The following is a 19,578-nucleotide window of genomic DNA, read 5'->3' as shown; positions in this document are numbered from 1 at the left end:
TCCTAACTTTTATTTTGAAATATCTAGGAATACTGTGAATGTGTTCTTGTCTCAATTATGATTATCAAAGTTTCCTGGCTTATTAAATATTTCTGAGACAGATAAAAGGTAAAAGAAGTGTGAAAGGTAACATGTGATCACTGGTTCTTTCCTGATATTGGTACTGCAATCTGTATAATCTGTACATCTGTTTGCTATTTACGTGAGTCATGGTGTTAATCCTCATTGACCAGTGCCTCATTTTTTGCTGCTTAATGTTATATGTAAAAAATGTCAGTGACTAAGAAGTGAATAGATATGGGTATTGCAGAAGTTGTCATTAATGTGACAATCGAAATAGGATAAGGAAGCATTCGAAGAAGGTAAGGCCATTGGCTTTACTGATTTCTGATATGGCTTTGACAACACTCTCAGTATAAACTGCAGGTATAGTTCAGCAGAAAAAGAAAAGATGTGATTTGAGACTTTTTTCAAAACAAGGAAGCAAAAATTGTACAACTGTAAAAGTAAATTTCTTCTCATTATTATTATTATTATTGAAGCTTTTAAAGAGATCCTTTTTAACCTAGACTCTTTCTGTCCTGGTCCTTTCTGACCCATTACCGTCCTTTCTGGACTGGTCCTTTTTAACCCAGGCCTTTTCTGTACCAGTCCTTTCTGACCTGACACCGATGATATGAGAGCCATTCTCTGGTGGTCTCTCAGTATCTTCTCATTTTACCTTCAATCTTTGGTGCATCAGCAATGACATTTCATAGGTCTGAATAATAAAAGCTCAAGTGGCTCAGCCTTCTGCTGGCTTACATTAGCAAACTGGCCTACCACAAGTGCAAATACAAATGTATCTGGTTTCTTGAGGCTATTAGCCCCATTCCTAACTTGTAAATTCAGGGATGCAGTAGTAGCAAAACAGTGTTTAACTGCATTTCAATATTTTTTTTAAGAGGGTGGGAGTTAAAACTCATTTTTAGAACTACTACTGTTGCATACATATTGACCTACCATCCTTCTTCAAGGAGGATAGTAACCTGTATGTAGGCAGTGATGGAGAAGTCAGACTGGGATCCTGTTCTTTTTGGTTCAAGAAACCTTTCTGTATTAATTGGAGGAATGAATTATATGGAATCATGTAGACTGGATGAGTGTGTATTATGGAAAGGTAAACAGTGCAGTGGTAGCAGGTAAATATAACACAATTAAAATTACTCCTCCTTCCCCTTCCATATAGATCAAATTCTAGTATTTTAAATAATAAATTTGCACATTTGTTGGTCTTCTTACAGAAGTAATACAATAGTAAAGGTCAGTGTTCATAAGCCAACAGGTTAGACTGAAAATAATAAGTGGCATGTGTTACATATGATGTATCAAAGTGAGGTGTCAGAACACAAGAGTATGTAATTAGTATTTTGATGAAATCCATCATTAGGCTCCAGCAATCCAGTTATATGTACATTTAAACAGTTTGTGTTTTCCCAGAAAATCCAGTAATTAGCCTCTTTCAACAGCAGTTTGCAGTTTTGACATCATTAACAGGTTAGACATATTCTAAAGAACAGTTTAATTGAAAAAATACTTTAAAAAGTTTCTTTCCTTTGTCTTTTGGATATTGTATTTATAAAAACAAAGTTCTTTAGCAACGGGCATGAAAACGAATGGTAAATCTATGTCTTCTTTGCAGTAAGGGTCACATTGTTAATATTATTTTGGAAAAGAAGGGGGGGGGGTCCAGAATGTGGAGTCGTGGTACATCCTCTTCTTTCAACAGTTAAGATTTTTCTTGCTTAATTTAAAGGTTTAATAGAGGGCTATAGTGCAGAGAGAGAAACCCTGAACCAAACCATTCAGAATTATGAGGAGAATAAAGAGGCATTAGTTGCAGAATTAGAAACATTACGGAGCCGACTTCAGGATCTAGAAGCCATTCAACGTGAGAATAAATCTCTGCAACAGGAATTGGAATGCCAGCGCAACATAATTCAAGAAAATGGTGGCCAGGAAGCACAAGGTTTCTGTGGTTACAAATACCTTCTTCTGTCCATAGGGATTGCGATTATTTGTTATGTTTTGAAAGACTGGGTCACATGACCATGCATGCTTTCTAAATACTTAGTTAAAAAATTTAAATGCCACTTGTATTTTCAGAAAATGAATATTTACAGGTGTGGGCATGGACCAAAACTGACATTAATGTGTTGAAAATAAGAAACTGCAACCTTTACCTGTTCACAGGCTGTAACTTAATGGAATTTGTTTAAGTGTTCATTTCAGTGTTCATACAAAGATTTATTATTGACTCCTTGTTTCTAGCATGGTCTGTGCAATTTTAACTTTTCAGAGGTTGTGTAGATTAAAGATTTATTCATATAGCTGTTATTGTTGTTCTCTCAGTGCATGTTCTTTTTTCTCTCCTTTTTCTTCTTTTGAAACTTGTTTCCATATGCATGCACACTTTATGATAGCATTTTCTGCTTCTTGCAGACAGTGTCTTATGAAGGTAACATCTACCCATCTAGGTAAACAAAATCATGAATAGCAATGCAGTCATGAATATTTTTGGGTACAAGATTTTTATGGATATACCATAAGTGAATTTTTGTCTTGAGTATGTTTTTGTTTTGCTACAAAGTACAGGCGAGATATTGGTACCACATTTGTTGGCTTTGTCATTGTTGATGTGGATGACCTTGGCATGAATATTAAGTTTTTGCATTTAGTTTAGTTTCTTAGAGACCACAGTGGTGGCCTAAGTGGTTAGAGTGTAGACCTCAGATACAGGAGGTTGCGGGTTCAAAACCTGGCTGAGTCATGCCAAAGACTTATAAAAATGGTACTGGAGGCTGCCTCGCTTGGCGCTCAGCAATAAGAGGTTAGTGTCAGGATAATGTGACTGGGTGGGACATGATGCTACATGTCTGTGGCATAATTTCTCAGTGTTAGCCTTTAGGATCACTATAAATTGCCACACTGCACACATCATAGCGATATGGCTGAAAAATTGTTAAAGCTACATAACAAACAAAACAAATCACACACACAGTTCCCCAGTCACTTTTGTATGGATAAATTTAATGGCTGTATTCATCATGTAGGTAGTAGTCATCTCAGCCACAGCTAGGTCACAAGTGGTCTACCTTGTAAACTTCATTAACTTTGCACGGGATTTGGAATATGCCTCCATAAAGCAAGGGAGACAATTCAGTAGAATTTTGCAAATCTTAGACATTTAATTTTCTTTTTCCCAGTGATTACTATCTATACTTTGTTGTTTGTGAAGTAAATAAAAATATATCTTTGCACATTTTGGCTAGATCTAATTTATGTGCATCTAAACAAGTTCATTTTCTAACATCAGTAATCTGATCACTCTTTTAACTTTTTCATGTATGCACTCACTTCTTTATGCACAAATGTAGTGGAAAACATGGCTTAAGTGCAGTGTTGAACATCAGGAACCAATCAGTTATTATCTTGGTGTCCTCTAGTGTCAAAACTGGAATCCAGCATGAATATAAATGGACCCATAATAAAATAAAATATTTAAAAAGCATTTAGAATTCTCACTTGTTGGGATTTGCTCATGACATTTGAATGCCCTCATGGGTATAATTTATATTCAAATATTTTTATGTAGATCATGTTTCCTTTCACACTTAGACATACCTTTTCATGTTCAGTGTAGGGTATGTCCTTCCCCTTTATGCAATCTTAAATTTGATTTTGCGTAAGTGATTTGGGGAACCAGTTTTTTAAAGTTCACATCTTCAACTTCTAATAGATGATCGACATCCAATGCAAACTTGTTATTCACATTTTCATAGATCTTAATTTTGATGGATTCTTGTATACAGGAGAAACCAGATCAGAAAGACAATAATGGTTTGGATAATTAATTCTTGTTTTTATGCATCATGGCAAATAAAAAAATAATCATCAAAATCCTGGATAAACTGATTTAGATGCACAACTGGACAGATGGTCAGACAAACATAGAAGGTGAACACTATAAGCCCAAACCACATTTTGGTGAGAGCATATCTATTTTAGGACATGCTTTAGGGCTACATTAACATGTAATCTTAAAGAATTAGCAAGATGGTATGGTGCACTCAACTTACAGATGAACAATAATTGTAACTGTGGCAAGAACAATTGCTGTGGCAGCAAATATAAAAGCGCCCAGGATTGTAGATGAAAGTTTAAGGATCAATTACTTTCAGGAACTCAAAATAATTTTTATTGGCACACATGTTTGAAAACGGAAGTGATCTGTTGCAGATATTGGACTTAGTTTGTATATAATAAAATAGTAATTGTTACTCATTTTAAAACTTAAGCCTATATTCCTTGAAATTATTTTGAAGTCTATAGATTTGCTATACTCAGATAACAAGACAAAAAGAAATGTTGAATACCAGCAGAAAAGTTTATAACAGTACTTTTAAAGATTTCACTGAATGTGAACTTCAGTATATTCTCTTCTTTTGTGATTCTGCTAAAAGTCTATCAGTTCTCCACATCAGTAAATGCATCTGCTGAAAGCAGGTTTACCTTTAAAAATTAATTACAAAAAGTGGGGCTGGTGATTTTGACTACAATCAGTAACTACATAATCACTTTGGTCATTTAAATGAAACTGACATATCTGATCTAATTGAACAGAAATATTTTTCTTGAGTGAAGTACTTACGTGACAACAAATAGCAGAGACTCAAACCTGCCTTTGTGTAATGTGCTGTCAGATCAGAGTCTTCCCTGTGTTGATTCTGTTGATGATTTAAAAGAAACCCCATAAGGAAACAGTACACTCTAATTTGCCAACACATTATACAGTGAATAATTAGGATATATGAGATTTACAATTGTATTTATTATATACTCTATCAACAAACTGTGACCATATGTTCAAAGGATTTTTATATCTTTTAGCCTTTATATTTTACCTAATATACACTTTACAGAATTTTAACAACTTTACCTTTTATATTTTATATTGTTGTACTTCATGTTAGCATTTATTTGGAAGGGCTTATCTTCCTAAAATTTGTGTGCAGTTCTTCATATTTAGAGCTTTACTTTTAGTTGGCACCATGTAGCCATTATTGTGCAGAGGTGCCATAAAATACTATAGTATACATACACATACTCAAGAAAAAATAAATGTCATCACACTCTTAAGATTATCACCACTTCTGTACCACCTGTACAGCATTATCACCACTTCTGTACCACCTGTACAGCATACAGGTTTAAATACATTCTGTATCATCTCAATTTTTTAATGCATTAATCATGCATTAGTTACTGAGGCTTAAAAATGGTTATGATTTTTATAGATTAATGGTGGCCTATTGGTTAGAGCATCCGCCTCAGATGCGGGAGGTCATGGGTTCGAACCCCAGCTGAATTATACCAAAGCCTTATAAAAATGGTACTAGCAGCTGCAACGCTTGGCACTCAACATTAAGAGGTTAGTGTTAGGACTGGTCAGACTGGTGTCAGGATGATGTGACTGGGTGGGACATCATGCTACATGTCTTTGGCATGATATTTCAGTGCTAGACATCACTATAAACTGCCAAACTGCAGAAATCATACTGATATGACTGAATTATTGTTAAAGCTATATTAAAAATCCAAATAGCACACACACACACATACGCACATTAATGTGAATAAAATAACAGTGTTTGAAAAATTGCTGGCAGTACAGTATGACATTATTGACATAGCTTCTTTGTTTTATAGGATATAAGTGTTGGAACATGAAAAATACGTCTTAATGCATAAAATTTAATTGATTTATAGGACAGAATAAAAAGGTCAAGGACAATGTCTATATAACTTTCAATGACTTTATTTTGGTTTTTTTTAGCTTTCTTTAACTATGCTCTTACTCTTTGAGGAGATTTTTCAGCTCTTTGTTCAAGTTTTCCTTAACTGTTTTGTGATGATGCATGGTTATGGCGACTTTACAACAAAAAACAACAGCATCGTGGACAGGCAAAGGTTGAGTTACTTTAATATTTCACCTTGGTGTGGGGTTGCTTTAGCAACAATTACCCCAAGAATCAGGGGCTTTCTAAACGTGGGATTTTTACTCAGCATTATGCTTAATAAATGCATGGCTTGACTGTCAAATTAGTTCTATAATGGAGGAGAATAATGCATGCATATTTAAAGATACTTTTTGCATCTTATATTTTTGTTGCTCTTTACTATGGTCTATATTGCTATCACAAACATGAAATGCTGTTTGATGGACTGTTATATATATAATTGACTTTGGTTCACTGTTGATTTAAATGTTGATGTGTAACTTATGTATCTGAAATTTAAATGTCTCATGCTGTTAATTTATTTCTGAAAATTAATGTGGCATATATATATATATATATATATATATATATATATATATATATATATATATATAGAGAGAGAGAGTTCATTAAAAATTACACTCAAAAGGGACATAACTTGTGACAAAATAATTAAATGTACCAGAAAATATGTCAGTTTTGCTTCCAGGTTTGTTTCTGCATTTGTGTTAGAATTACCCGTTATGATTCACAGGTTTCCTCTGAAGCTGTTTGCTTATTAAAAAAAATTATATTTTCTTTCAGAAAACTATACAAAAGAATGTCACCCTACAACAGCATCTTATTCTTCTATACTGTTTTTAACAGACTATAAACTGAAAACAAGCAGATTTGCCAACTCAGAAATATGTAACACCTATTAGACATGCATTTCTGGTGTAGAGTCAGATGGTGAAGTTGTTTATTTGATCAGATCCCCAAAAGAGCATTGGAAGAGGATATTAAAAGTTGTTGTTGCTAGTATCTTGTTGCTGTCATAGACAGATATGTTCTGGGGGACTAATTAAATGTTTATAGTATAGAGCCTGGTTCAGTTATTCAGTTGCAGGGATTTTCTATAACTCTAGGAGATAAGCTTTCACATATCCTGCTTTGTGCCTATTGAGTGTTTAAAAAATCAGGGAAACATTGATTGAACAAGCATGGTTGGGAACACCAGTAATTTTGAGTTTGACAAAGGAACCAGGTGTAAACTAGACCTGGTTAGTTTAAGAAAACAAGCAAAATTGGTGACCCCTTTATTTATTGTCTGACAAAGAAACAGTCCATAAAGTTAATTGAGTGACCTCTGAATTTTAATTGAAATGACATTTATTTGGCAGTTTAATGGATAAACAAATCAAAAACAGTATGATATGATAATATTTGACATGTCTTGTAGCCATTGTCTGGTTGCTCAAAGCATGTGCACATCATCAAAACATTTGATCTGCTGGACATGACCAACAAATGAGCTAAATTGACTGTTTGCTAACTTGGCATTTTGGACATTTGACCATCAGTAAACATAATTATCCCATGCATTTATTCAATTGTTAAGTTTTCTCAGTTTTTTTAATACAGTTTATCACAGAACACAGAAATACAACATTATATAAAGATTCTAGAACTGAAAAATTGTCCTTGGGCTCCATAGACATACTCCAAATTGTGACTAAAATTATTAATTTAGCAAATTAAAATTGAAAATGAAAGAGTTAAAATTGTCATTTGGCCACCCTCTCTTTGAATCATAATCCAGCAGCTATGAAAGTGGTAAACCAGTTTGTTGATGATGAATAATTAATTTTGCAAAACAGTATTACAACAAAAAATGTAGTTGTTAGACTGTATTCTGGAGTATTGTATTATGAAATGAAATTTGCTCTTTGGGATTACAAAAATTGAAGCTTGGAAAAATAATATTAAAAGTAAAGTAATAGCATATATTACACAGAAAAGGACACATTTTGTGGTACATCTTAATATGGTGTATGTTATTTGTCATAAGTAAAAATTCCACTTGATAATGTATTAATTAAAAATTTGTACAAATCTTGCAGTTGCAATTGATCTACGTTGATTTTTGGGGTAATGATCAGTGTCCAGTAAGGGCCAAGATTTTTATATAACTAAGCATGGGTTTTTCATTAAATTTTTTTTTAGATCAAGGTATAATCAGGTTATAATTTGTAATATAGCCCAAAGTTTGCTCAGTCAGTCATCCAGTCCTGTTTGTGATAATATAATATAGCAAAAATATTTTACTTTCAACATTTCAACAGACATTTAATTTCTTGGAAGAATTTGCATTTTTTAATTTGCGACAGGGTTGATGTTTTAAATAAAGAAATTATGTTTATAATTTCATCAATTTTTCAAGTTTAGCAAATGTGTTAGGACATTTGATTTGTCTGTAGCCCACTGTTTCTTACCTATTGCTTCTATTCCTGATTGTACTTTTTGAAATATGCCTCTTTAATCACACAATAATGCCAATTCTTCCATTAAATGCTTGTTCTAATTCCCACACTCTTCCAACCCTGCTTGATGCGTTTATTCAGAATTTTGAGGTAATTTAATGATGGTAAGCTCGCTTTATTCAGATGCATTTGTAACAGTTATATGCATATATTTATATTTAAAACATATATTTTTTTTATACATATCTTAAATAATTGATATATTAACAAAAAGAACCTAATACATGATAACTCTTATTGCTTTTTGAGGCCATATTGATAAAGAATTGCAGATTATTCAAAGGAAAGCAAATGTATAACCTTTTGTTGAAAGTATTTATATCAATTTTATCTCCTACAAAATGTTTAAAAAGAGGTGAACATTCTTGTATTAGATTCTCATTCAGATATATATTTTTATGTTTTTTGCACATTATTTATGCATGACTAATTATATTCACTCATCTGTCATGAGTGTGTAGTTCTTTTTATGGCAGTCATGTGTGAAGTTTTAAATGTTTGTAAGTTTTAGATTGGAATACTGCTGCTGTATGATGTCTTAGATTTACAGCTCATCACATAACTACTGCCCCCATGAACTTTGTTGAATCAGAACTTCCTAAATGTATTTTAGCTTTCATACAAACGTGGGAGCAGATGTGTCCAAATTAGAAATACATTTATACTTAAAATACTTCATCTGATACATTATGGCATAAATGTTAAATGCAATGTTCAAACACACTGATAGACGCAATGTGCTTTCTGATTGGTGGAAGGTCAGAAACCTGTGACAGTAAAATCTGCTTAGTACAATATACAAACATACTTTTAACTGTTATGCCCTTTCTTATTGGTGGAAGTCAAAAGCTTATATCACTAAAATCAGCTTAAATAAAACATTCAGGATATAAATGTAATGTGCATTCTGAGTGGTGGAAGGTGAAACTTTGTTGCTGCAAAATCCATTTTGTGCTAATGGAGATTTTGTTTTTATTATGATGTCCTGACACTCCTGGTTACAGAGTGTGAGAGAGATGGCATTTTCTGCATTCAAATTTCAAATTACAAATTACAAATTTGAAAAAAAAATGTGCTAAATTTACGCCAGTAAAACTGTTTGATAATAAAATGACAATTCATGTTCTAATATCCTCAAATTATGTGGCTGTTTAGTTTTTTAAAAATTTATATACGTGAAAGTAACTTTTGAATTTGATTGATGGCATTTTTTCTTGCAGACTTTAATACTGTCATATCTTTTCTAACTTACTAGCCATATTTATACTGTTAGTGCGAATGAAGTTTATTATTGTATTTATCACATAATTCATTTGCATGTATATGATGCACATTTTTCTACAGTTGTTGGGTTGGAATGATTACAATTTTTTAACAATTATTATTTTCTGCACACTTTCAAAACAACGTGAGAATATTACAATAGCCTGTTAGTACATGTACATACATATGTATTTGTTTTAAAGTTCTTGAACTTCTGTTCAAGATAGACACATGATATTAGTGTAAAAGATAGTTCTAAAAGGTAGACTGTACAAACACCTTTAGAAGGTTTGTTTGCCTCAAAGGGTAGGGCTGAGGAGTCTGGGGTGATCTTAATCACCTCACTTCAAAGAGTCATGTATATATTGAGATACTGTCCATTCATAACATATGTAATATCGTTAGACTTCAAATATACCATTAAAAATGGACATATGAAACTTGGGTCAGTGTTAGTTTTATGGGTCAAGGTTGTGCCAATATTTTTGTAATTTTGATTGCATCCCAGGGAGTTGGGCTTGCGGTGGGGATGATTTTGTAAAAATGTCAAATCGCTCCTGAGTAGTATGTCTCACACGTTTTAGAAATCAATCTACAGCCACATATACACTTAATGGACAGATGTACATGAAAAGTCGGATTTATACATGCAACTGATACTGACCTTGGGACCCATCTCTACCTCCAGATATTTAGCCCATGGATCATAATTTAGAAACTTGGAAGCTTTTGAGATCCCCACCCTACAACGATATATATAAATATTCATAAAGTGACATTGGCCCTGGGTTGAGATCCCCACCCTACAACGATATATATAAATATTCATAAAGTGACATTGGCCCTGGGTCTGTGCTTAGCCCCACCTAAGAGATTTAGCCCCCTGGGTTATAACTTGTAAATGATCTAGATGCCAATCTTATAACCATGTGCTTAGTTGGCGGGCATGAAAAGACAAATGCACATAGCCACCTGACATTTGTCACATGGTCTTGTCCAAGATTTGGATACTTTGGTATCAAGGTGATATGAGAAAGCACTTAAATACATATTTTGTAGCAAACATTTGTAGCATATACATGTATTTAAGACTTTTATTTGTAATAGTAAGTGTTTTAAATGTATTTCTAAATACATTTCTTATTTGGTAGAAGTATAAGATTTTTAAAACAAAAAGCATGGTGGCAATGTTCTTTGTTATGCTATTGGTGATGGGATGTACCAGATAAAAAGCACTGCATTGTATACGAATAGTATATGAATACCAAGTCTTTGCAAGTATGTTTGTCTTCTATCTATCCTGTACCAATTTAAAATGAAAGTAAAACACAAAAGAAGTAAACTTCCCTCTTCTCCCTTTGACAAAATTGCACACTTTTTCAAAACAGTATATCCAAAAAATTGTTCTGTTTGACATTGGCAGACACTTTGGTTAAATAGAGGTATTTTGTGTATGAGCTTAAGAATTTAACATTATTCTACAATGCAAATTGTTTGATAGGGACCAGGTATAGACAAAGATAGATAGTCATTAGGAAGTCTTACAAGCAATGTGCATGAGTGGTAGGTTTTGACTTTTAACTCATTACTGTGTATACAATTAGGATAAACAGGTTCTAGGTTTTAAGCTAGGAAGGATAAATTGCGTTTTGTTGAAGTTATATAGAGGAACATGAATTACCATACATTATACTTACATACAAAAATATACTCTTTTTAATATACTGTGCTAACATTAGAACTAATTTTCTAACAAACATTTTCCTTCACAGTCAAAGACTTGTATCTAATGAGAGACAAAATAGAACGAAATTCATACTACGCTGAAATAGAGAAGAAATTTGTAGAAGATACTAGAAAGGCAAACTGAACCAATTCCAAATTTTTTTTAATTCGAGTACCGAAAGTCAATAACTGTACAATATCATGTACGATTTAAATGTGTTACCTGCCATGCCCATTTCAAATACATGTACATGTTTTCTTGACATATTTTATGGAATGGGGTAACCAATGATCAAAACTTGAATTTTCAGAATAAAACTACATGAGCTTTTTAAATTTAATTTATTTTCATTTCAATTCTCAGTTTTTCAAAAAATTACACCATTGTTGATGTTTGATCTCATGTTGGGAGAGCTGTCCTAATGTTTCCACAGAAGAATTGCCAAATGTTTGAAGTCGTGCTTTGTAGCATCCACAAAATTGGAAGCTTTGTAAATCACAAGAAATTTTAAACCTTAGTACATGTAATTCATTTAGTATTTGATTGATATATTCATTGGAATTTCCATTTTGCCATGAAGTTGGAGAATTTGTTGTTTCACCAAAGTTGGATAAAGTTTTTGCACTGTGAAGTATGACACTAACTAGAAAAATAACCTTTCAATAACTGTCAGTAACATTTCAGTAACAACATATATTTTAATTGCCAATGTTTTTAGTAGATGACAATAAATATTTTTGATACATATCAAGTAACATTATATTTGTTGTAGATTATTTATAGTATGGAAATAAGTCTCTGTATCATTCATTGAAATAATTAAAATCATATGCATAATTTTAATGCTTCAAACTGTAGGGTTTGCTAAATTTGCATGTAATTGATAAAGTATATTGATGAATCATTGCTTTTAATATGAGTAAGAATAATAATAGAAAATTTGCATGTATTATGTAATTACTGAAATATATCAATAATTTACAAGCAGTTTGCTAGATTAAAATTTAGTAGTTTTGCTTCTAATGTTTAAATATTTTTAATATTCAGAATGTAACCAAATAGTTTTGATGAAGTTAGAATTCTTTCATAATTGTTTACATCTTTATAATGCATGGAACTCTTTGTATACAGTTGCCATGATGACCTGCACCGAAGCGCCACCTGGTGACAAAGGTTGGTCTGCGCATTACGAATGAGAATTGAAAGTTTGTTATTATTGAATTGTGCCAGTTACAAGCATATACTAGTCTTGTGGGTTGATTTTTGCTAATTAGGCATGCCAGAATTAGATGATATGAATTATGTCGCTGTGCATGGAAAAATACCCTTCTCACATTGGATTGTAAACTATAGGAGTCATTTTTGATTATGTGCAAGCATGCATTCATTTGGTATCATAGACAGATTCAGTGTACACATTGGGAAATATGAAATGAAAGGGATATATTCTGGTCGGAGAATAATGAATATACATGAACATACCAAAAAAAGTTGTATCCCTCATTAGGATTGGAAATACTTGTTTGTTAGTCCTGTTTGCATCCCCATTTGCTAAAAGATGATGCTTAATTATTGCCTTTAAAAATGTTTGAACCTTTCAATGTTGAAAGAATATATTCGTCATAGTCATCATGTTTGGAACGTTTCACAGTGTTTGAGTGTTGTGCACCAAGTGTTGTCCACCCCACTGCAGTCAGGTAGAGTAGTTTTCGTCACATATTGTTAAACACACGTTTGCACAGACCGCCACGTTTCATATGATCACAACTAGTAGAAATTGTAGTTTTCAAATTTTATCATTGCCCTTTGCTGATTTGTTGAGATGTGGCTTTGAATGGTGAAAATGGTATTTGCTGTCATGTAGGATGGTAGTAGCTCTTGGATTGAATACCATATGTAATCACTTATGAATCCAACTGCAAACTGCACAGACCCAGATCTGCTGTTGCATAATGCACCCACAGATCTTGGTTTGTGTGGTTTGTTAGGAGTTATCAGTATAACAAACAAAATAGACTTGGATCTGCAGGTGCATTATGCAATAGCAGATCATGGTCTTTGTTGTTGCAGTTAGACTTGTAAGTGAGTATATACAGTATTGCTTGTTATTACATGATATTCTTTGACAAATTAACATAATACCACATAATTTGCAGTAATTCATAATATTACACTGTAGTGACATCAGAACAGTTTTAATGGTGTCATGCAGTTGAAATGGAAGTTCACAATAGTGAGGGAAAGTTCAATTTCAAAATTTCACACTGTCATGTAATACAAGAATTATTGATCTTTGTTTTGGTGAATATGAGCTATTTTGAACCAGTATATCTGTCATATTGACCTTGTCTTCACCAAGGTCATTGTGAAGTTTTCGGGTTCCTAAAACTTTATATTTCATCAGCAAAGGTCAATGTTTGTGTGATAAAGTACCTGCTTAATATTTGATAACCCATTTTAAAAGGGTAATGTCTGCATGTAAATTTGCTTTATTTTGGCTTGGCATCGCTCATGTGGCTTTGGATGCTTTATGCTGCAGAAGATAATTCATTATTGAGTTATGTATAAAAATAATTTCACAAGAAGTAGACCATTTTTCAAACCAATAACAATTGTAGCCCTTGCTTTTTAATAACAAAATTGGTGAATTTGGAAAGATTTTCATAGTAAAACTATTTATTCTTTAGTAATTAAAATCACCGTAGATCAGGAAAATTTCTTTCAAGAAGGGATAAGGTATTCTTTAGGAAAATATACATGCAGTCTCTTAGAGGAAGTATGGCTGGAAATGTATTGAAAACATACAGTTTATCGTAAGAAAAGCAAAATAATATGTATTTAGAAGTGTCATGACCAGTTGTATGTCATATTAAGTGCCCACTGTTATTGATCCTGTATCTCTGTTTTAAATAGGTTTTGTTTAATAGACACTTTAAACAAAAACAAAAAAATTATCCAAGATATTGGAGTATTTTTGGCATTGCCCTGTTTTTGAAATTCTTTACATTTGATGTTATTTATTGCAATCGGTAAAGTTTTGTCAAGCCTGCCTTGGTGAAAACTCAACATTCACTCTATGTCCACATCCAAATCTTCATCCACAACCTAGATCAAGGTCATTGTTAAAGATTTTTTTGATAAATCTTTTTAAAATTTCTTACTTTCTAGCTGAATGAAAGGCAGTCTTGACAAAAAAGCAGTGAGATTTGTGATTAAACATGCTTCTTTTTCACAGTATCTACATTTGTCCTCACTTTCAAATATATTTGTGAGTTTTTGTTGTACAATGAGTCAGATTCTTTCACATATATTCTTTTTATGTATTCTATGAATATTAATAATTTTCTTTATTTCAGATCACTTGGAACATTTTTTCTCCAGTTTCATGACGTTAATCTTTGCCATTTTTGCATATTTAGCCCTTGTGCTGGAAGTGAATCGCCTAAGCTCAGAAAAGCGGGAAGTAGAGTCACAGATGCATCAGTGCCAGGAGCGTTATGAGTCGCGAGTCCGTGAGCTGGAGACATCAGGAGAGGATATGGAGCATCATTATATGCAGATGCTTGATGAAAAGAAACAGGAGCTTCAGGATCTACGTCTTCAGCTTGACTCCGTAGAGAAACAGCTGAAAGCCAAGAAACAGTTCATTGAGGTATGTCATCTCTTTTGGGAAGGTTCAGTTTACCTATCCCTGTTACCTGGATGCTGACATATATCTGCACTATTTTCATTCAGGACCAACCAGACCATGGGATGAATCTGTGTGGCAATCCTCCAAGTAGTTTAGGTGGAGTAGCTTAAATCAGTTTGATAATGGATAGATAAATAGACATGGACAAAAGGCAGTTCTTCTGATTTCTGTCAAGCCAGGCTAATAGAACAGTGACAAATAACAGACATACCAATACCTAGTGAGAGTTCTGCCATTCAGAATATCTGTTACTTTGTGTAAGTATTGTTTATGTCAGAAATGGGAAAAGTGGGACCCAAGGTCAAAAAGTGGTTTCATGTGGGGGAGGAGAAAGCGGGATGCAGATATCCTCACCTATTTCTTGTTCATTGAAGAAAATTCAGGTCCTTTTGATTATTAGTCTCCCCAACCTAAGCTTTTAGTACTAAGATTAGAGTTTTGATTACTACTGAAATAATATTGGACATTTGAATCTATATTTCTTACTTCTGGTATGCTATTTAAAAAAATAATAAAAAAATCGTGGGGTAATTTTGATGCTCTGTTGCTGCGATAAAGATAACTTTCTTGTACCAGCAATGCAAGGAAAGGCTAAAAGGCAGAACTTAAACTCTCACTAGGTATTTGTACCTCTGTTATTTGTCACTGTCTTATTAGCATTGCTAGACAGAGATCAGAAGAACTGCGTTTTGTCCATGTCTATTTATCTATCCATTATGAAGTTTATTATTGCTACTCCACCTAAACTACTTGGAGGATTGCCACACAGATTCATCCCATGGTCTGGTTGGTCCTGAATGAAAATAGTGCAGATATGTCAGCATCCAGGTAACCTTCCCAAAAGAGAAGACACATGATCTTTGCTAGATGTAAAGGAGGCTCATCTGTCATATCTTTCTTGCCAGACCAGTCTTTTATCTTTTTGTTTTATGGATACAACCAGATCGGCTATTGACTGGAGAGTACACATACTCTAACAGTTTACACTTGAGATGCTGACTTTTATGTGCACTCTTATGTAAATGTTTTCTCTGCCATAAACAAATAATATTAAATATGTATTAACTATTCTATTTACTGTTTTTTTCATAAGCAAGAAGTTTGCAACTATGTCATTGAAGTCTGAAGTTTTGCCACACACCCCTTTCCAATTTAGGGGCCCTGAGTGGTCTAAAGCACTACCTGTTAGAAATCACTGCCATCTCACCTCTGTCTGCATGGGTTCGAGTCTCAGATTCGGCTAATATGGGTATGTGAGAAAGCTTGCCAGTAGCTTTTCGTGGGTCGGTGGTTCTTTCTGGGGTTTTTCCAGGTTCTTCCTCCACCATTATTACTGGCTGCCATGTATAGTCTATCATGTGCTGAAAAATGGCATTAAACCCTATGTGTAGATGTGGTTATTGATGAAGTATTATGTATAGAATGTGTAGATGTGGTTATTAATGAAATATCTTGTATAGAGTGTGTAGATGTGGTTATTGATGAAGTATTATCTATAGAGTGTGTAGATGTGGTTATTAATGAAATTTTCTTGTATAGAGTGTGTAGATGTGGTTATTCATGAAATATCTTGTATAGAGTGTGTAGATGTGGTTATTAATGAAAGATCTTGTATAGAGTGTGTAGATGTAGTTATTAATGAAAGATCTTGTATAGAGTGTGTCTGGATGTGGTTATTAATGAAAGATCTTGTATAGAGTGTGTATATGTGGTTATTAATGAAGTATTATGTATAGAGTGTAGATGTGGTTATGGATGAAATATCTTGTAGAGTGTGTAGATGTGGTTATTGATGAAGTATTATGTATAGAGTGTGTAGATGTGGTTATTGATGAATCATCATGTATATAGTATGCAGATCTTTTTATTAATGAGGTTGATCTATCTTTACTTAGGAACAGTCAATAGAGAGAGAACAAGAGAGGGAGGAGTTCCAGAAAGAGCTAGATAAATGGAAAAAATTGGTTCAGGGCAAAGAGAAACAGGAAAGCACTGAATCCAGGCTGCAGAATGAGGTCAGTTTTAATGGAAGATTTAAATTTTAAGTTTCAATGATATGTATTTTATTAATTGTTCAAGCTGTTAGTAAACTTTTGGAGAATTTCTTGATAGCTGAATTGCTGTAGGGTTTTCTTAGAGGAATTCAGGAATGCAAAACAGAACTTCTGACATTCTCTGGGGAAGGATTTTACTGTGGTTCTGTCTGAATTGGGTTGAATGTGTACCATCTGATGTGTAGAGTGTGTCTGCTGCCAGTGAGATATCATGATATAAATGAGATTTCAAATGTTTTATTAATACAAGTATAATTAATAAATAAGGTTTATAGTAAAAAAAATTGTAGAAAAAAATACATCTTCCAAATCTAAGCAGTCTCATCCATTAAAATTAATTTTTTTAAAACAGCTTTTTAATTATTAAATGTCCCTCTGAGCACTGTATATAAGAACTTAAATAGTAGCAACTGAGGACTGGTGGTTACGCAGTACATGTTGAATTCATTTGAATAATGGTTTTAGGGAACTTGAAAATACATTTTTTGTTAGACAAGTCCTTGCTTTGAAGGGATGAACTTTCAGGAAGGTTTGAATATGCTTGGTCAAGACTGCTTGAGAAAGTCTTTTTAATAAATGAAGTATTTTATATGACAGAGCTAAGTTATTTAGCATTGAATTTTTTAAAATTTTGTTTTTTACCAGTTGGATGATTTGTCGGAACAGCTTCAGAGCAAGATTGACAGCCACAACCAGATGTTGGTCACACTGGAGAAACTGCAGTACGAGACGAAGGAGAAGGATGTGTTGATCACAGAGCTCAAAACAGTGGTCCATCAGGTGGAGGACGAACTAGAGCAAAAATCCAATGAAATCAAGAACCTGCGTCAAGTAAGAGGATCCCTGATTTAATGAATTTGGCCAGCCAAGTACCCAACTGCCAAAGTTGTCAGTCAGTAATTATATCACCCTTCTATAGAGGCTGGATTATATAGTCTTATGTGTTTAGGCTCCAATAACAGTAACAAAAGAAAGAGTGAAAGCAACAAGCTTTCAAAAATTTAACAAGTAATTTATTCCCCTAGAAAAAGAGCAATGTAAAAATTTAAAAAAATAAGAACCTATGGTTTTAAGAATCTAATCCAAAAATAATCCAAGAATAATCCAGAAATTAAATTTTAGAAGTCCTAGTAATGAAATGTTCTACTGAAATTTGAGTTTGAGTCCTGATGAAAAATTTCAAATGGAAAACGATAACATATACTGTAGTCAGTATGGTGCTATAGTGTCTACAGTTCTTAAGACAATAATATTCCGGTGTTTGATTTCGGAATAAAATTTAAATGAATGTCTTTGTCCCAAGAATTCTGTATGAGCACTCAAATATTTCCAGGAAAAAGAATTAATCTTTAAGAATCCAAATAATTTGAATAAAAATGAAAATGTAACTCCAAACTGGTCACAAACAAACACTTTCCAGTGTACAGCCCAACAGAGAAATATCTCTCTAAAAATCACTATTAAATCTAACTAGTTTGTACTAGTTATTGTCATAGTTTGAAGGTGTCCAAAGTCACATATTCCCAGTATGACCTTGATAAAAACCAATCATTTTACTTGGAGGATAGAATAAAAATAGAAAGTTGTTTTCTTGTCTCAATGATTTCTGAATCGAGGGCAGGAGCTATGTCAAAAATAGGAACAGTGTTTCTATTATTAGGTGTTTATGAAAAGAGTCAGATCAAACTGAATTTTCTGGAAAATATAAAATTCCTAGTAAACAAAATTTCATTACTTTGACATGTAATGAAATTAAAGTAAAAAAATTTTAAAACTTACAAACAGTTAAATTAAGTTAAATATAAATTAAATATACATAGCATTAGGAATCATTGTGAGATTTATGTCCATCCTTCCATCCATCAAACACTATTGTAAATGCATTGTTTGACAGATTGCCATTAATTTTGGTAGAGTTATGCCCCTTTTTTACTTGAAGCTGGATGTAGTGTAAGTCAGAATCTTGATCAGACAGCTAGTTGTGCAGATTTTAGTTGATTGCCCTCAAATCTGGAAAATGTTATGGTGATCATTTAAATTTGAATAGATTCCCAAATCACACTGCTTCTGTAATCTTTATTTGAAGTATTGCCCATTTTGACTTCTAACCTGGTGTAGTGTATGACAGAATTTTAGGAATGCAACTGATATCATGGTTTTCAAAGGATCTTCTTAAAACTTTGTACTAGTTATTGTCATAATTTGAAGATGTCCATGTTGACAAAGTATTTCGTACGCCCACCATAAAGCTGAGCATAGAATTTTGTGATGAGGTCAGTCCTTCAATTCATCTATCTACCAAGTTTTGTTTCCACACAGATAACTCTAGTTGTCCATCATCTATTATTGCCAATCTATGTGGGCCCTCTTATGTTAAGGATGAACTGCAATTTAGAGGTCAAAGTCGATCTAGCTGAAAGAAAAATAATTGTGCACAGTTAAAGGTAATCCACAGTCTACAGTCATTAAACTTTGTGGATGGCTTGCACTTGGATAAGGGAGA

General features: G+C 33.2%; 1 protein-coding gene across 10 annotated transcripts in view; it reads left to right on the top strand.

Annotated features, from left to right (window-relative positions):
• LOC149775988 (uncharacterized) overlaps positions 1-19,578 on the top strand; it is a 336,196-nt gene that overhangs the window by 204,257 nt on the left and 112,361 nt on the right. For 9 of the 10 annotated variants that reach the window (XM_089941197.1, XM_089941195.1, XM_089941191.1 and 6 more), the window contains 5 exons: positions 1,796-2,008; positions 12,462-12,503; positions 14,750-14,982; positions 16,917-17,036; positions 17,721-17,906. In XM_089941197.1, the coding sequence (XP_089797323.1) occupies positions 1,796-2,008; positions 12,462-12,503; positions 14,750-14,982; positions 16,917-17,036; positions 17,721-17,906 (794 nt within the window). The remainder of the gene's footprint in view (positions 1-1,795; positions 2,009-12,461; positions 12,504-14,749; positions 14,983-16,916; positions 17,037-17,720; positions 17,907-19,578) is intronic. The other variant, XM_089941196.1, reaches the window with a different exon arrangement.

This window comes from Sinohyriopsis cumingii, chromosome 18 (genome assembly GCF_028554795.1).
Source record: "Sinohyriopsis cumingii isolate HCF-2022 chromosome 18, ASM2855479v2, whole genome shotgun sequence".
Classification (NCBI taxonomy): domain Eukaryota; kingdom Metazoa; phylum Mollusca; class Bivalvia; order Unionida; family Unionidae; genus Sinohyriopsis; species Sinohyriopsis cumingii.
This window is presented reverse-complemented; position numbering and strand designations above follow the sequence as displayed.